Here is a 16,388-nt window from a genome sequence, read left to right as displayed (position 1 = left end):
GGGGGGGGGGGGGGGGCCCTGGGGGGCTCTGAGTGGGAAGGGGCCCCAGGGCTGGCCAGCTTGCTTCGCCCAGGGCTTGGACACAAAGGTCTGCACTGCTCCCCGCGGGAAGGCGGCAAGGAGAGGTGTGGCAGAAAGGCCACCCACGCACTCACCACATTGTGAGCTTCGTCAAAAATCACAACTGTCCCCTTCAGATCAATGCTGTGTGCCCGGCGGCTCTGCAGCGAGGGGAAGGACTCAGGGCTGGAGCCGAGGGGCAGGGNCAGGCTGGGGGAGGCGCAGGGAAGCCCCTCTCGTTCCACCCACCCACCACGGAGCTGGCCTTCAGGTGTCCCTTCTGGTGACACACACGGCAGGAGGGAGCAGGAGCGACCCCACCCCATGGCCCCCCTGCAGCCACGGAATGGAGAGGCGCTCCCCCGGGGCAGGGCGGGGCGGCCTGGGTGTGGGCTCGCACTAGAATTTGTTGAGTTTTCAGACGATAAAGTGCCCATTTTAAGTGTGCGGTTGGAATTGGACAGATGTGAGTGAGCCCCGCGGAGCAGTCGCCACACAGCCTGCTGCTCTGAGCAAGGGTCTGATCTCAGAAACCGAACCAGCAAAGGCCCCGCCGGCCCCCGCGAAGCTAGGGACACCGGCCCACGCCAGCGCTCGGCAGCTACGCGAGCAGACACCTCACCTTGGCGTCCAGCAGGTAGTTGTACGGCGTGAAGATGATGTCAGCCTGCTGCTTCAGGTTCCGAGACAGGTAGTAGGGGCACAGCCTGCGGGGGTGGGGGCTCGCTGCACCACGGCTCATGCCACGAGTCTTTGACCGTGGGAAGGAATTACCGATTTAAGTTCTACATGAACAGGGCTGCCTGGGTGACTCAGTCGGTTGGGTGTCTGACTTCAGCTCAGGTCATGATCTCGCAGCTCATGAGTTCGAGCCCCACGTCAGGCTCTGTGCAGACAGCTCAGCGCCTGGAGCTGCTTCTGACTCTATGTCTCTCTCTTTCTCTGCCCCTCCCCCACTCACGCTCTCTCAAAAATAAATGAATCTGCATTTAAAAAAATCTAAGATAAAAGAAAAAAATTCTACATAAACAACCCCAACCCTACTCTTAGGTACAGAGGTGAGGCAATCAGAAAGAAAATATTCAACCCTGACTTAGCTCGAAGTCAGCTCGAAGCTCTGAAGCCAGAGGCTGGCACAGACGTCAGAAAGCATGTTCTGTGGAAACCAGCCACGTGGAAAGGGCAGGTCCGATGCCACCGGCTGCCGGAAGCCACGGTGCTTCCTCCGGGAGGCCAGGGCTGCCCAGTGGCATGGCGGTCCCCTTGGAGGCAGTGACGCTTTCCCCACCTGTATTCCTCAGAACAGCTTCCGTTTTTCACACGAAGCCACTGTTAGCTTTATGGCGGCTGGTTGTGGCCCCGCCAGGCCCCGCGCCGTAAGGACACTGCAGCCGCTGCCTGGCTGGGAGGAGCCTTACCTGTGCTTGTTCCCACTTCTGACCAGGTCCTCAATGTCCAGGATGGATGTAGTCAGCTCTTGCTCCAGGCTCTTTTCTGAGGAAACAGGAAGGAGTAAAGACGTGTCCTCAGGCCCTGAGGCCCACAGACCCCAGAGGGGCTCCCTGAAAAGCAGGGCTCCCACACAGCGAGCAGCGGGTGCAGCTACCCCAAGACGTTCCCTCAGGGCAGGGCAGGGGCACGCACCCCCCTGGGGACTCACCAGAGAGAATTCCTGCCCCGTGAGTCTGAGGGCCACCTTGAAAGGACCTGAGACCTGAAGCGATCCTTAGGGAGCTCTGCCCTGTACCTCAAAAGGTGCTGCTGGCCTGAGACTGACAAATAGGAGAGGGGACCCCTGGGAACTTGAGGGTTACAGGGCTGGAGGGGGTGCACAGTCCCTCAGCGGGCCACTGCCATCCCAGATGCTGTCGAGGCCGTGCCCCGGGAGCATCTGTCTTACTACTAGGCTTCAGTCTGGCACCAAGCTGCTTTCTCACCTCACTCCCCGCAAATGTCAACAGTGCAGGGAGCACAAAGCAGAGGCAAGACAGACAGGAGAGCTGGGGGGACCTGAGGCAGAGCCCACCTGACGCCTGACAGACCCAGGGCCCCTTCCTCGGGATAGCAGCCCATAAGCACCACTCCCTGCGGGCTGTCCAGCTGGCCCAGGGCAGAAAGCTGCTCCAGAAGAGACGCAGCACACCCCCGACCGGGGCTCTGGAACCCTCTGGGAAGGTGCCTTAACCCAGCCACTCGGGAGCCCATGCCCAGGCTGGCGGGACCAGTGCTCTCCTCTAAAAAACTCCCCAAGGCCCCAGCAACCTCCTTTGGAAACAGGCTCCTGGCCCCCAGCCTCACTGTGGCAGCTTCCAGAGCCAGTCCTTCAATGCAAAAGCCAGAACACAGTGACCCGACCCCAAAATGCCTCCGAGGACAGCAGGGAGAGAAGCTGGGAGCTGAGCACCGCCATAGCAACAGAGCAGCCAATCACAGGCTCTGTGGCAGGCCGGCCCGGAGCTCAGACACCTTCCTGGGGGAGGGGGCCCCCAGCCAGGATGGACCCCAGCACGCAGATGCTGCAGGTGGTCAGCAGGGCCCTTTGTCCCCCCAGATGCAGCCCAGGCAAGACTCCGGCTCTGCCCCGCTCTTCTTCCTCCTACACGTGCCTCTCCTCCCTTCAGGCCCTCGCGCAGCCCCTGCGCGCTCTCCCCCGGGCTGGGCAGCTTCCAGGGCTGCCCACGGCAGGGGGCACAGGAGGCGGAGACACGGGGCTCCGACAGGACACGCGGCGAGAACCAGAGCAAAATGAGGCTGGGGGTCAGGTGAAGACAGATGGAGCCTGGAGCCAGGAGGGCAGCTCGGACGGCACCCCCACCCCGCCATGCAGGGCTGGGGAGAGCAGGGGGCAGTCTGCAGCGAGGGGACAAGCACACACCAGCTCCAGCATCCCCTCCTCGGTGGGCTAAGAGTGTCCCTCGGCTCCCACTGTCCCCGGCCCTGCTGGTCCCGCTCTGCTCTGGCACCCACCACATAAGGTGAGGGTGCTGCGGGCGGGGCATCGCAGGTGAGGGGTGTGCAGGGGAGAATAGCGCAGGGGGGACGGCGCAGCGGGGGCGGCGCGGCGGGGACGGCGCAGTGAAGACAGTGCAGTGGGGACGGCGCAGAGGAGAAGCACAGGCAGGGACAGCACAGGTGAGGACAGCACAGGTGACGAGAAATGCAGGGAGGGCTGGAGAGTGGAGAGCTGACCCACAAACGGCTGTAGAAAGGCGGCTGGGGCAGTTCCACCAGATGCTGTTAAAGGCTGTGACACACGAACAGGGGACCTGCGTGCCACCCCTTTTCCCCTGGATGTGGGCAGGGGAGACAGGGCAGCCGCAATAGGACAAAAACGAGAGGACCCCTTGACCACCAGGGGCACGTCCGCAGAGCCCGCGAGGAAGCAGGGCCGGAGGGGGGGGCTGTGGGCTAGAGGTGAGCAAGGTAACGGGGAAATAAGGCCGCAAAGCGACCCCGGCACCCAGGGCCCTAACACACGCACAGGAACCAGAGCACGCGGGTCAGCAGTCTCCCAGCCAGCGTCCGAGCCAACACCAGGCCACGTGGCCGGCAGCTGCCCTCGTCTGGGCCCCTGTGGGCCAGGCTGGAGCTCAGTGCTTCCCACGAACCCTTCACTGCTGTTCCAAGGGTCCTCGGTGCCACCAGACTGAACAACACAGCAAACAAGAAGGTGGCACGGAGTAAGCTCTGGGAACAGGGCGTGGGGATGGCAATTCCTGGGAGCTGGGGAACCCCCGGCTCACGCCCCCAGGTGCAAGCCTGCCCCGGCACACTGGGGGCTCCAAAGCAGCACTGATATCTTGTGAGTGCTCTCGGGCCCATGTCGCCTCTGTGCTAGGATCTGAGTCCCAACCCAGAGGCGAGAAACAGGGACCCCACCCCACCCCCACAAGCACAGAGCCCTAGCTGCAGACAGGAAACTGTAAAGGCCATACCCCAGAGAAGCCCCTCCACCACCGCTTCGGGCTCCAGAAGTCCCTGACAGGTGCAAGGCGCGGCCACACGATGGGAAAAGCAAAAATCAGGAGATTTGGAGGCAAGGGCACCACTGCCAGCCCTCCACTCTGGGCCCAAGGAGAGGAAGTAGTACGTGTCAAGGCCGTGGGCACCCACGGCCACACGCATCAAGCCACACTAGAGCCAGCTGTTGTCATGAGCCTGTGCTGGTCGCTTCAGCCACCTCTGGGAGAGGTTGCCCTCCCCACAGCACCGGAGGACGGAGCACTCCCCGGCCACACCCAAAGGACACATGCCAAAATGAGCAGAAGGAATAGTGGGTAGAGGAGTCTGGGAGACTCCAGAAGCTTCCAGAACACCCTCCCCGGGCTAACCCCCCAGAACGAGCCGAGACTACATATGAAATGCTGTCTACTGGGAGGCTCGCCAGAAGCCCAGTGCCCAGGGCTTTTGCTGAGGGAGTGGTCACGCAGGCAGCCCTGGCTGGAGAGCACCCCAATTCCAGACTCTGCTCAGCATAAACCACATTGTCCGCAGAGTTTAGGTCCAGAGAGCCCGTATCAGGGAATGGTGAACCCCTGAAATCCTAGTTCCCAGACACCAGCATTGCCAGCCTCGCCAGGAGGCCCCCCCTGGGATGGCAGCCTCTCCTGCCCCCGAGTCTGAGCCCTTCTACACACAACCCAATGCAGGTCCACAGCCAGGAGACAGTGCCCTGGACCACCTCGCCTAGTTGAATCCGTGGTCACTCTGGAGCCCAAAGGGGAGAGCCAGCAGGCCCAGGGGCCTAAGAGGCTGCACACCCTCCATGCCCACCTGGCTGTACACCGAGCGACCAGCAGGAGTGGCTTTCACAACCCCCCTCTTACCTTCTACATTGTTGTAGAAATGACAAGACCGACTGGCCACCTTCTTCCGGCACAAGTGAATCTGGGAGGAAAAGGAAGCAGGCCCAGCTGGCACAACGGCAAAGAAAGGACAGCGCGCCGGGCCAGCCAGGGGGCACCCTGCCAAGCGTGCTGCCCCGCATATGGAGACCGAGTCCTGTTCCAGCCCTGCCCCCGCCAGGGCGTCACCAGGCCATCCCGCAGGGGCACAGCCACGGGAAAGTGCCACCCCAGGAGCCCACCTGCATGTGGTTACTCTCCTGCTTCTTCACCTCAGGGTGGATACACAGCTGCTCCCGGGAACCCAGCACACACACCCTGGGCCTGACAGAAGAGAGAGCCATGGGGTCCAAGAACTAGAGGGCACCAGCCCCCAGTGCCATCCAGCAGCAAGAGCACGTGCCGTGGGGGCACAGCGGGAGACAGGCCTCACCGTGCACCCAGGGAGCCAGAAGGAGTGGCTGGGGCAGAAAGAGGCCTCAGGCTTGGGGGGCACCCTCTCTGCTGCATCGCCCAGAGTGAGTAAGAAGACAAGGGAAGGGACTCGGGGCAGAGCAGAGGAGACCCCCACCAACTCCATGCTCCCCCCACGGAGGCTGGGGCAGGACACCAGGACCTCCATCGCTCTGTGGGGCTCCAATATGAGGCAGAGCCTCCTCTCTTCCCGTGCCCGCCACGGTGACACACCCATGGCTGACACCACACTGCTTCCTAGGACCTTGGGCTGCTGCTAAGCTGGTTGCTTTCTTATAATCAGTGGGCAGCAGGAGCAGCCTGGCCCTCGCCGCAGCCCCGTACATGGAGCAGATGGTACCCTCCGGGTGGGTACGGAACACCACTATAAACCACCTGGCCAAGGCCAACCCCTCCCCCATTTCTTGGAGGCAGGGGTGAATGCCCCCTGACCCTACCGGTAGGAGGTGTTCCGAAGCTCGCCGATGACCTGAGTGAGCTGTGAGTGGGTCCTGGACGCATAAATGATCTTTGGGATGTCCGAGTAGCAAGCTGCCCAGGCACAAGGAAGCAGGACAGGTCAAAGTTTCATGAGACAGTGTTCTCGTGTGATGTTCACCCAAGGGCACCCGGCTAACTTGGCCCTGAGTACCTGGCCACGGGAGTGAGCTAAGTGGATGTCCACAGTGCTCTAGTCTGACCACGTGGCTCTGACCTTAGGCTCCCGGCCGGAGCAGCCACGATATTCCTTGTTCAGCTCTACACCCGAGCCTCGCCAGCCCACTCCACCCCTGCGCTTCTCTGTGGAGCCCAGAGGGGCCGAAAGGAGCCTCACCAGTGCTGTCTCCATCGGAAGTGGCATCTCCCCAGGATGACAAGGTGTGATTGACAAAAAGCTCCCCGTGTCCCCTCTCGGCGATCTTGCGGGCGGAGATGGTGTCGCGGAGGTGCTCCCGCCAGGCCAACGTGGTGCAGAGGAGGCACAGTGTCTTCCCCGTGCCCGTGGGGCTCTCCAGGATGCCATTCACTTTCTGAACACGGTCAGGAACAAGGTCACAGGGAAGCAGGGAGAGGCACTACAGACCACACAGCCCACCTGAGACTGGTCTGGGCCAGTTCCGTTCAGACAGAGCCACCCAGCAGGTGGCAGAAGGCCTGAGAACAGTGGACAAATGGGCAATGCTTCTGCTCTCAAACCAAAAGCCAAAAGCCACCAGGTCAATTCAGCCCTCGTTGGCAAACAATTTGCAAAGCGTTACCCAAAGTATTTGTCAGCATAATATAGTGAAACGACTAATTAGGCGCCAAGTTTCAAGACAGAAGACTGTTCTGGGACTTGGGATGAGGGCATTCACATGTGTAAAGGGAACCTGACGACCTACATAGGCCCACAGGTACCTCAGACGGGCGCCTGAGCAGCAAACCTGGGAAGACTCAAAGGCACATCAGCAAGCTGTGTCCCTCGCTCCCGGGAATGGGCGCCAGGCTCCTCACCGCAGGAGTCTGTGCCCCAGACAGCAGCCAGAGCCCCTCAGGGGCTGGGGGCTTCGGGAGGGGGCAGAGAGCACGCTACGAGAGCCAGCAGAAAGCAGCCTGCAAGCCTCCCGCCTTCCTGCACACCCCTGGGGTTTGGAGACCTTCCAAAATTAGGGCTGGGCACTGACTACCCCTCCACGTGGAAATACTTCCTCCAGATCCTCAGACGGCCGGCTGTTCTTCCAAACTGGCCTCGGCTCAAACGCCACTTCCTCAAACGGCCTCAAGGTGCTCCCAAGCCTATGACCTCATGACCCTCCATTGGAGCGAGAACTGTCTTTTTCTCTGTCATCTCTCCTAGAACGCCAGCCTCATTTATGACTGAGTCCTGCATCCAGAGGGAGACCTCGTCCCCAGTAGGGCCCAGCGGGAGTGAAAAGGAAGGTGGACCCACTCCCAGGGCACAAAGCCCTCTGTCTGCGGCTGTACCTTCTGCAGACATTCCAGGACCCTGCTCATGTACTCCTCCTGGCATGGGTACGGCTGGAAGGGGAAGTCCACCGTCACGCCATTCAGGGCTATCTTGGGCATGCTGGCCTGTTCCCAGGAAGGCACACAGGTTGGCTGATATGCAGGCTGTGGGACAAAACCCCTCCGAACATCTCAGGATCGTGGCCACTGCAGGGAAGTGATGCCAGCTGGCAGCTCTAGGACGCGACCCTGTTCTCAGCAGGAAGCCCTACGGCACAGAGACGGATGACAAGACTGCTTGTAGCAGGCCCTTCCGGAGTGCCAGGCCACTTCACAGACCGAGCAGGCCCTCCCTCCTGCCAGGTGGAAGGCAAGCCTGTGATGTCCTATCTGAAGGAGCTTGGGGAGATGAGGAACCCACACGTCAGCCCTGCCTCCTTCTCCCGACGCCAGCGCCTCCGCCCTGCCCAGGGAGAGTCGACCAGACCCATGGAAATATCGAGAGCCGGAGCCGGGCACAGTCCCACGTGCTCCGCCTGCAGTAATCCACTTAGTGTCACCGGAGCTGGGGAGGCCAGGCCCCTGGCTTGGGCTGGCCTCAACGTCCGGTCCCAGTCTCGCCTGGACACTGGAGCTAACGCACAATTCGCGTAAACACGGAATGACGGCACTCCCCGAGGGGCCCGGTCGCAGGGGAAGCACCGCCCGGGAACCGGCTCCGCACCGTGCGGGACGCAGGCCAGGAGCGCCGCAAAACTACCGGCCCCAAAAGGCCGAGCGGCAGAAGGGCGAACGCGCGGGCCCGAGGCGGCGCGGAGCCTGTCGGGAGCTGCAGTTTCGGGAGACGCCGCTCGCGTAGAAGGACCCGTTCCAGGGTCCGTGCGACTCACGGCCTAACCTGTGTCCGCGGGGAGCCTTGCACGACCCGGGGTCTCCAGGAATTTACCCCAGTTCCGCCGAGGCACCGCCACCGCGTCTCCTCCACCGCCAGCCGGTTCGGACTTGGCGGGCTGCGTCGCGCAAGCGTCACTGAACGCGCGCACTTCCGTCCCCAATTCCGGTCCGCTGTGCGTAGCTCCCCGCGGAAACGGTTCCGCAGCGGAGGGTTCCGCGCGCTTGGTTCCAGGCCCCACCCTACCCCTGCCGTAGCCCCTGAGCCTGGGGACCGGCACCTCCGTCGCCCGGAGGCAGAAATCTAGGGTTCCGGTCGTCTCCTCCCTCGATGCCATTCCCGCCAGAGCCTGCATTCCACCACCCCTCCTGGGCCAAGCCCCCTGGGTTGTCCGGACAGTGGCACAAGCCTTCGGATTGGTTTGCTGTGATCCCCTCTCCACTTTACTCCCCAAGGGCTGCTCTGTCTGGCCTTGAGAGCCTCAGCTGCCTTTCTAGCCAATGTCCCCCACTGGTCGGGGGGGGCCCTCTGACTCCCCAGAGGAGTGCTGGCAGTCAGCACTGGGGCCCAGGGGCCTGCACAGCTCTGGAGGGTGTAGGTGCTTTAGGCGACTGCAGCCCGCCCAAAGAGGCAGCAGCCAGCTGGCAGCACTGACCTCAGAGCTTCTCATGGGCTCTGTTTAATGCCCAGATGTGTGAGAGATCGGGGTTAGGGAAGCACAGGGCGCACTGGCATTCCCCCCACTCACCTTTTCCACCTGAGGGGTGTGCAGTGTTTGTCTCAGACTCTCAGCCGAGAGCTTGGAGAAGATGAGGAGGCCTGGCCACACACTTGCTGAGTGCTCACTGGAACAGATTTCACTACCACCCACGCCAGCACTGACATGTTTGTCTTCCTAATGGCCTCCGAGATAAGTTCTTTGATTATCCACGCTTCACAAAGAACAGGGTAGGTGGTTAGTAGATTACCCAAAGCCAGCAGCTAGCAAATCTCAGAGCCACGAGTCCTGCTCTTCAGGCCCACCCCCACCCCCATCTTCTAAAAGCAGAGATGCTGGTGCTCCCAGAAGCCCAAGGAAGGTAGGGCAGGGCCCAGAGACTCAAGCCCCCTGGGCAGCACTGGAGCTGAGGACCCTGAGACCCTGAGCTGATACGTGAGCTGCCTGGTCACACACCACACATGGGGACTGCCAGGCCTCCTACAAATTATAACTTATAAATGCCACGTACTGAACCTAACCATGAAAGATGAGAGGGAATGGACACCAAGGCTGAAGGGTGGCCATAGCCGGCCCCACGCAGCAGGCACAGAGCTCTTGACCAAGTCAACAAATTTGAGTTAAGAGCCTGCTCTTGCAGGTCAGACGCTATGTGGAACACAGGACAGATCTAACCAGCCACACACTCACTACGTATACATGCCGGGCCTGCTCCAGGCTGACTCTGACCCTTAGGTTTGTCCCTGCCTGTCCCCTTTCTGAGCCTGCCCCACCTCTGTGCAGGCTCCTGAGATCTCCCACAGTTTTCTTCCTGGCTCTAGGACTTAGCTGCTTGTGGAACAAGTACTTCTCTAGACCTCGGTGGCTCTGTCCCTAAAATGGGAATGACACACCATCTGTCTGACTTCCCAGCCCCCAAAGTGAGGCGAGATGGTCACTTCAGGAAAGGACCCACCATCTCTGCCAGGCTCTCCCTTTGGGTATCAACCAGAACACTAAGCCCGGAGAAGGAGAGGAGGCATGACCCCCACATAATCACCAAGGGTGTATCTTCTTCTCCTCCATCATCTGGAGATTGCCATTATTGTTTTATATTACACTTGAGAAACGGAGGCACAGGGAAGTCAGAAACTTGTCCCCAGACACCCAGCAAATGGGCGTCAGAGCTGGGGTTGAAACTCATCTTCTGTTCTAGGCCTGCAAAGCTCTTTTTCTAGGCCTCACCATCCCCATTTACCCTCTTTTCTGCCTCAGAATCAGCTAATCCTCTGGGATGCTCCTTGGAGGCCTTCTGGACCAATCCCCACCCCCACTGTGTATGACAAACTTTCCCCTCAGCACAGCCCTGGGCACACAGAAGGTACATCCTCGGCTCCCGTGAAGAGGGGTCTGTCCCCTCCTGCCACGCCCATCTCCACCATCCCCCCCAACCCTGCACAAAGCCAAGTTAGGCAGCAGTGGGTCCAAGAGGTAAGCAGTGGGAGGGTGGGGCTCTAGCCGCAATGCTCCACCCTGCATCCCAGGCAGGTCTCTCCCCTCCCACCCTCCCCTCCCTTCACTCCTCTCTCTCCGCCGGATGCAAGCCCCTGCCGCAGCCAGCCAGGCGCTCCAGCTCGCTCCCGCTCGCTCTGTCTCCGTCCCTCTGTCTCTCCCCCTCTCTCCCTCCCTCTCGGCCTCCCTCCCTCCCTGCGCCCGCCTCCCGCCCTGCCTCGCTCTCTCCCCTCCCCAGCACTGCAGCATTCGCCGACCGCAGCTCCAGCCGCGCCCGCGCCTCCCCGGCCTCCGCAGCCTCCGCCGCCGCCAGCACCATGGCCAGCACCATGTCCGGTAGGGCCCGGGGCGCGGGCTTCCCGCGGGGGCGGCGGGTCTGAGCTGAGGCCATTGTCTGGCTTCGCCCCACGGAGGGGCTGGTTGTGGACTCTGTTTCCACATCTCAGACCCTGCGCTCTCCAAGAGCGCGGGGCGCGGCTGGGCCGAACCCCCAAAATATGGAGTTCAGGGTTGGGACGACCTGGTGCCCCAAGGGCAACAATTGCGGCTAACATGCGGCCAGTGTGGGCCGCTGGGCAGGGGCCGCGCCCAAGGGAGCACCCAGGGTGAGGGCATCAGGTTCGGAGGTCCACTGCCCCTTCCGTGTCCGCCATGCGAGGCGGGGTGGCTCCGGAGACCCGGATGCAGCCAGTGCCCCTGGGTGGGCGCTCGGGAGAGGTGCAGACAGCGTCCCCCGAGGCGTCCGGCTCCCTCAGCTCCTGGCCGGATCTCGCCTTCTCGAGGGTGGGGACTAGGAGGGTGGGACCGTCTGCGGAGCCCTAGCCCAGGGCTGGCAGGCCTGGGCCCTCCCTGCGCCAACGGAGCGCCCCGGGGGGCTGGAGGGACGCTGCGGAGGGACTGGGGAGGAGAACTCCAGCCGGAGCGACAGGGGAGCCGCCGCCCCCTCCCCTTGCTGCTGCGGGCTTGGGGACCGCTCTCTGCGACAAGGTGCCACCCGCTCCGGTCGAAAAAAAGCCACCGCCCTTTGCGCAGCAGGGTTTGCATGGGGGAGGGGCTGCTGCAGTTTCCAAGCCCTCCCAGCAAGGAGGGGTCTGCCCCTCCCTCCCCCACCGCCCCGCCTCCCAAGCTGCGGATCCACAGCCCCCGAAGGCTGCGACCCTCCGCCCGCCCCTCCTCCCTCGAGGCTTGCCAGGCGAGGAGCTCTGGCGGAGAGGTGGACAAATGGGCAGTTGCTGGACGCGGGAGAGACGCAGGTGACCCTGGACATGAGGACGTGGGGCTTGCTTTCCCCAGGAAGGCTCTGCGCCCCAAAACCAGCTTTGCCTTTGCACTCCACGTGGAAGGGACGGCAGGGCAGCCGGCCCCCCCACCTCCACCCCTTCCCCACTCTGTCGGGAAGCACACTCCCAACTCTCCCTTCCCTCCACTCCATCCTGGGGATGGGCATCCAACTAACCTTCTCTCCAGAGCGAACACAAGCTTTAGCAGAACCCCACCCACTCGCATGTGCCCAGCACTGCCCAGCCTCCTGGCCCCAGGCCCCAGGTGACTTCTGCACCTGTCTAGGAGGGGAACACGTGTGTGACCGACCACATCCCTTCTGCACCTGGTCCATGATGGTCTTGTCCATTTGGACTTCATCTGCCCCCTGCCCTCTCTGGTTGACACCCTTAGAGATATTGGAATCAGCTTTGGGCAGAATGAGACCCACCCCCTCTAGGAACCGAGGGTGGTCTGTCCTTCTCATGGCCAGCATGTTACCCCAGTCCTACACTGAGGTGGGACTTCAGGCCCTTGCTCAAGATCTGTGCCTGAGTGGGAGACAAAGAGCAACCACTGATGCTCTCAGCCTTTTCTCTCACTCACCCCCTTTAGTAAAAAAAAAAAAACAAAAAAAAAAACCCTTTAATAAAAGCCCTCAGTAGACCTCATTCCTGCCATCCATCCGATAGATAAGCAGATAGATTAGGAGGTGACAGGAAATAGTTGAAACTGCAGCACTGATGGCTCTCAGAGCTGGGCACGGACACTCTGACCTCACAGCCCCGATACCAGCAATGCCTTCTCAGGGACCCTGCTGACCCATTGCTTGGCCCCAGGACTTTTCTGGGTGTCCCACTTACTACTGGTGTGAAAAGGGAAACCATAAGCACCATCAGTTTTGTCCAGCACAGCCACTGCCTCATAGATGGGCTGCGTGCCAGCTGGAGAGTGTCCCCCAGCCTAAGTCACATGGGGCTGGGCCTTCCCTGCTTCATCATCGGTGCACAGCCCTGGACAGAGCACAGCCCACAGGTGTACCTGCCTGTGCTCACCTTCATAAAAGTTTGATAGGAGGGTGGCTTGGCCCAGAAGTGACTATGTGAGCATTCCAGTAATTGTGGCCAAAGTCAGTTTAAATGAATCCCAGCTATGGCTTCTCTGTTAAGAAACCTCTCTGATTGGAGCTGCCACTGATCTTCCAGGCCTTGGTGGCCCGTCTGCCCCAGCTCACTGGTGGGCTTCATTTTGTCTTGGTGACTATGGTGAAGAGTCATTGTCTGCTATGATCTTACAGTCACCACAAAATTGACCTCAGCTTTCTCTTCCACTGGGGACTGAAAAGTTGAGTGCCTGGTGATGGCCTATATGGTTGGGACTCACTTGGGGGAAAGGCGGCTGTCTCTTGATGTCCTTCCCAGATGCTCAGCTCTTTGCACACTTTTGTAGACTCTTGCTCGTATTTATCTTCTTATGCAACTCTGTTGAGCTGGGAGGCCTTGCACATGCCACCTAAACCCTCAGGGCTGCATGTGGATGGGGATGATAGTGACAGCACCTCCCCTGGGCTTGTTCTGAGAGAGAACAGATATTTCAGGAACAGTGCTCAGCGTGGTGCCTGACAGGAGGTGGGTGCCCAGTCCGTGCTGGGCAGTGTGACTGTTGCAGCCACATTTTGCAGAGTTTCCTGCCCAGAGAAAGGTGAATTCCACTGGCAGTTCCTGCCATGCTGGGCTCCCAGCACAGTGCATATGACCCTGACTAGTGAGAGGGGCAGCCTGGATGGCAGTGAGCTCCATCTGTGAAGAAGCAATTAGCAGCAGCCTCCAGGACCCTTCTAGGGGTGAGTAGGCATCTGTGGGCCCCCTGCCTTCCCAGTTCTGGATAGACACCATCCACCACCACCACCATGAGGCTCCAAGCAGGAAAAGTACAGGCAGAGACTGGGACTCATGACCAGGCTCCCAACCTGGCTTGCTGTGTGACTGTGGCTGGACCCCTTGCTTTCTCTGAGTCTCTCTCTCTCTCTCTCTCTAATTTTTGATGTTTATTTATTATTGAGACAGAGTGAAACAGAGCAAGAATAGGAGAGGGGCAGAGAGAGGGAGACACAGAATCTGAAGCAGCTCCAGGCTCTGAGCTGTCAGCACAGAGCCCGATGCGGGGCTCGAACCCACGAACCGTGAGATCATGACCTGAGCTGAAGTTGGACGCTCAACTGACTGAGCCACCCAGGTGCCCCTCTTTTTATTCCCTCAGTAGAAATGAGCCTGACGAGGGTATCTGCCTGGGCTGGCTGGCCTGGAGCGTCAGTTGGGAGTATGGGTGCACCTTATGAGTGCTCTCATTATTGTTACCACACTACCATAGGCTGATGTGGTGCCTTCTAAGTCTTGCTCACCTGGGATCTGAGCATCCAAAAGGCCAATGTGCATTTTTGCATATTTAACATTGAATACAATGAAGAGGAGAGGGGAGATGAAGGCAATCCAGTTCACAGCAGACATTTGTTTTTAATGACTCCCTGAAGTCAGTGATGGGGAAGAGAAGGGTCCTGGTTAGAGGGAGAAAGGGCATGCCTCCAAGCTGCAGAGGGGTCTCCTAGTCTGAGCTCTGTGTATGGAGAGGTGTCTAGATGGGTCTGGCCCTCGACCTCTTCCCCCTGCAGTGAGACATGGCCTTGACGCCCCCTGGCTCTGAGGACACAGGTGACACTCCTGTGTTGTGAGCCTCTGGGTCCAGTCCTGCTCTTTGCCCCATGTGTGGGCTTCTCCTGGCTCACTCTCTGCAAATTTGCCAATTTCCTCATTTGCTGTCCAGTCCCCTCCAACTTGCAGCCAAACCACACAGCAACCCTCACTCCCAAAGCTCCCTTCTGGGGGGTGCCGTTTCCCACTTGGCTACTTAGGGAAGGAAGCTCCTCATGGGCCATCAGCCTAGTAGAAACCAACCCCAGGCATCTCCATGATCACCAGACATTGAGCTGCACCCCTATTTACAGCTGTAGGACACAGTCCCTCACTGTCCAGTTGGACACTGCTCCCCTGGGCTGAGCCGTGACCTCAGAGAGCTCTGACTTCAGTCTCCAGCCCCACCATCCCTCTCCACTCTATCCTAACAATGCAGTGCTCACACCTGCCAAACCTCGCATCCTGCTGCCTGAACAGCTGCCAGCCTCCCTTCATGCTGAGGTGACACTTACTTGGAAGACAGCCCCCCCTGCCGTTTGTCCGTGAAACTGTTCCTCCTCTGTAATAAATATGCAGCTCCTCCTGGGAAAACTTCAGGCTCCAGGCAGAGAGGAGCTTGAGCAGCTGTGAGGCCCCAAGCTCCTGGCCCGTATGGTAAACCATTTTGGAGGTCTTCACATGTGGCGCAGGACTACCTGGAAGGTGGGGGAGGTAGTGTCTCTTGCCAGGGAGGCAGGTGGTGCCAGGGGGAGACTGAGCCCCTTCCTTCCTGGCCTCTCCCAGGACCCAAGCACGCCCCCGTGACCCAGATGCCCTCTTGCTTCCCTCCTGACCTTCCCTCTGAGCAGAGGGCTGGTGATCTCTGCAGTCTTTCCAAATGGCCAAATGCCTCCTGGTGTGCTGCTTACAAAGACCTGCTTTGCCTGGTCTCACGCTCTCTAACTCCCCAGCACGTGTAGTGTGATGTGCCGTCTGCCTCCCTTTTAAAATTAACTTTTCATAGCACAAGTAATGCAAGAATAGATTCTGCCTGTGAAAAAATAAAATTGACAACCCGGGCCAAAATTCCCTGGAAGCCTGTCCCCATCTGGCCCACTCTTACCAAGAAGTCTTTGCCCTGCTTCCCCTCCAAGCTTCTTAAAGGCTCTCTCTGCTGCCAGCCCAGGATTCCTTTGTGCTCCCTTTAAGGTCTCCTGGGCTCTCTCCAGAAGAGGCGGGATCATCAGGACACTTAGAGCGAATAACACCATTCTCTGTACTGGTTGTGGGAAAACCCTGCTCACTGTGAGCTAATCCCTCAGACAAGGGTCTGATGATTTCTGTCCTGTGTCCTGTTTCAACACCAGCACTTCCCCCAATTTTACATTAACTCAACTTAAAGACATTGTCTCATGCAAAATTTGATCAGGAAGTGTCATGCCCATCTCAACAACCTGTCCAAATTCGTGTGTGCCCTTGAGAAGAGCGCTGCAGGTAGGTTTTCCTTCACAGAGGCCACATTCCCTGTCTGGACACCTGTCCCGCTTCCCCAGCCAGGGAGGTGGGGGCATGGGTCTCTAAGCCTCCTGGTCCCTGTGACAGGCTGGAGTGGTGGAAGGAACACAGACCACCTGACTGTGCTTGAGGAGCTGGCACAGTCACCCTCACCCCTTGGGCCCAGTAACATCTCGGTTGAGCAGGGTGTCAGTCTTGGGCTTGAATATAGTTAAACATTAGTGAGACACTGCACCGACACGTCTACTCTGGGGCCTGGCTTGTCGTGAATGGACCACAAACAGCCCAGTCATGTCCACTCTGACAGTGGGCTCCTCCCTGTCTTCTGACAGAGCTCAGGGCCTCCTCTTCTGGTTGGGCACTGGCGCCGCAAAGCCAGAGGGCAGGTGTTGGTGCTGAACGGACAGCGCCCTGCCCTCCGGCCCCAGAACAGGAAGCGCGTGCGCCCCACGAGAGAGCCAGGCTTTCACCAGGGGTGGCTGCAGTGGGCCGTCAGGGTGAACGGGGGGGGGGGGGGGGGGGGGGGGGGAGAGGGGGGG

At 60.0% G+C, this 16,388-nt stretch overlaps 2 protein-coding genes across 2 annotated transcripts in view; one reads left to right on the top strand and one right to left on the bottom strand.

Annotated features, from left to right (window-relative positions):
- The window catches only part of RTEL1 (regulator of telomere elongation helicase 1), a 30,749-nt gene extending 22,420 nt beyond the window's left edge, over positions 1 to 8,329 (bottom strand). The window contains 9 exon segments of the mRNA XM_077756862.1: positions 156 to 221; positions 683 to 767; positions 1,479 to 1,554; positions 4,887 to 4,947; positions 5,147 to 5,228; positions 5,816 to 5,909; positions 6,193 to 6,388; positions 7,323 to 7,572; positions 8,251 to 8,329. Coding sequence (XP_077612988.1) covers positions 156 to 221; positions 683 to 767; positions 1,479 to 1,554; positions 4,887 to 4,947; positions 5,147 to 5,228; positions 5,816 to 5,909; positions 6,193 to 6,388; positions 7,323 to 7,424 — 762 coding nt within the window. The 5' untranslated portion in view covers positions 7,425 to 7,572; positions 8,251 to 8,329.
- A 2,166-nt stretch (positions 8,330 to 10,495) lies between these two features.
- STMN3 (stathmin 3) overlaps positions 10,496 to 16,388 on the top strand; it is a 9,561-nt gene continuing 3,668 nt past the window's right edge. Inside the window, exon 1 of the mRNA XM_077756818.1 lies at positions 10,496 to 10,741. Within this exon, the coding sequence (XP_077612944.1) occupies positions 10,723 to 10,741 (19 nt within the window). The 5' untranslated portion in view covers positions 10,496 to 10,722. The remainder of the gene's footprint in view (positions 10,742 to 16,388) is intronic.

This window comes from Crocuta crocuta, unplaced genomic scaffold (genome assembly GCF_008692635.1).
Source record: "Crocuta crocuta isolate KB4526 unplaced genomic scaffold, BGI_CrCroc_1.0 scaffold613, whole genome shotgun sequence".
NCBI classification, from domain to species: domain Eukaryota; kingdom Metazoa; phylum Chordata; class Mammalia; order Carnivora; family Hyaenidae; genus Crocuta; species Crocuta crocuta.
The sequence above is the reverse complement of the archived record's forward strand: the minus strand, read 5'-3'. Positions and strand labels throughout refer to the sequence as shown.